The sequence below is a fragment of the Numida meleagris genome, unplaced genomic scaffold (genome assembly GCF_002078875.1).
Source record: "Numida meleagris isolate 19003 breed g44 Domestic line unplaced genomic scaffold, NumMel1.0 unplaced_Scaffold423, whole genome shotgun sequence".
Taxonomy (NCBI): Eukaryota; Metazoa; Chordata; class Aves; order Galliformes; family Numididae; genus Numida; species Numida meleagris.
The window spans coordinates 10,421-11,769 of NW_018364642.1; the positions used below are offsets into that span (position 1 = coordinate 10,421).

The 1,349-nt window shown below is 58.6% G+C and overlaps 1 protein-coding gene across 1 annotated transcript in view; it reads left to right on the forward strand.

The window, feature by feature from the left end:
* The first annotated feature begins 14 nt into the window (after positions 1-14).
* LOC110391627 (DNA-directed RNA polymerase II subunit RPB1-like) overlaps positions 15-1,349 on the forward strand; it is a 10,332-nt gene continuing 8,997 nt past the window's right edge. The window contains exons 1-2 of the mRNA XM_021383582.1: positions 15-270; positions 478-1,342. Coding sequence (XP_021239257.1) covers positions 95-270; positions 478-1,342 — 1,041 coding nt within the window. The 5' untranslated portion in view covers positions 15-94. The remainder of the gene's footprint in view (positions 271-477; positions 1,343-1,349) is intronic.

Below are 1,349 nucleotides of genomic sequence, written 5' to 3' on the forward strand. Positions count from 1 at the left end.
TTTGAGGGGAGGAATCGTGGAGGAATTTGGGGGGGGGTCCTGGGGGGTCCTGAGGGCTCCTCTGGGGATTTGGGGTCCCTCAGCGCCCCCCAACATGGCGCCGCCCACAGCTCCTCCCGCGCCGCTCTCCCATTGGCTCCTTCCAGACGGCGAGGGGGGCGTCCCGCTTTTCCGATTGGCTCCCCCGCGCCGGAAGTGGGCGGGGCGAAGCGAGCGCGGGCTCATTCGAGCGGCGGAAATGGCGGCGCCGGCGGCGGAACGCGCGCGGGGGTGAGAGCGAAAGGCGCGAACGCGGCGCCCCCTCAGCGCACGCCGCCATCTTGTCCGCGCCGCCCACCCGCGTCCGCGGGGCACGGAACCCACCGGGGGGGGGGGTGGGGTGGTGCTCGGTTCTCCTCATGGCGGTCCCCGCCGTCCCTTGGAGCCCTCGGGGAAGGGCCTGGCTCGGTTTCCCCACTCGTGTCCCCGTGTCCCCAGGCTCCTGGCGCGGCTCCGGGCCGCTCTGGCGCTGCCTCAGGAGGACGGGGACGTCCCCGCGCGGGTCCTGGCCGAGCACCTGACGGTGAGAGCGCCGAAATCCGCCGCTTTGGCCCCAAAAACGCCGCGTTCCTCAAGAGCACCCGCAGCTTTTGCCCCGAAGTCCGCGTTATTTGTCCCAAAATCTCCTCTGATTTGTCCTAAGTTCCCTCCTATTGGTCCCCAAATCCCAATTTCCCCCCATGCTCCCACTTTCACCGCTATTTTTGCCCTAAATTGCCTTTTTTGCCCCCAAGTCTTCTCTTATTTGCCTCCCAAAATCCCCATTTCCTCCCGTACTCCCACTTTCACCGCTATTTTTGCCCCAAATTGCCCTTTTTTGCCCCAAATTCCCTCACGTTTGCCCCCCAATCCCCACTTCCTTACATATACGCCCATTTTCCCCAATATTTTTGATCTAATTTTTTTTTTTTTGGACCAAATTCCTCTATTTTGTCCCAAATTCCCCAGTGCCCCCCATACTCCTGCTTTCCCCACCATTTTTGCCCTAAATTGCCTTTTTTTTGCCCCCAAATCTTTTCTTATTTGCCTCCAAATCCCCATTTCCCCCACGAATTTTGCCCTAAATTGCCATTTTTGGCCCCAAAACCCCATTTATCCCCTAACTCTTTTCCATTTGACCCAAACTTCCCATTTTTGCACACCTACTTTTGCCCAAACCCCCCAATTTATGCCCCAAAACGCCCCACTTTGCTCCCCATTTTCCCCCAAATCCCTCAGTTTTTGTCCCCAGTTGCCCTCAATTCCAGCAAAACAAGGAGTTTTTCCCCAAACTTCCAGTTTTTGCCCCAAATTCCCCCTTTTTGCCCCCG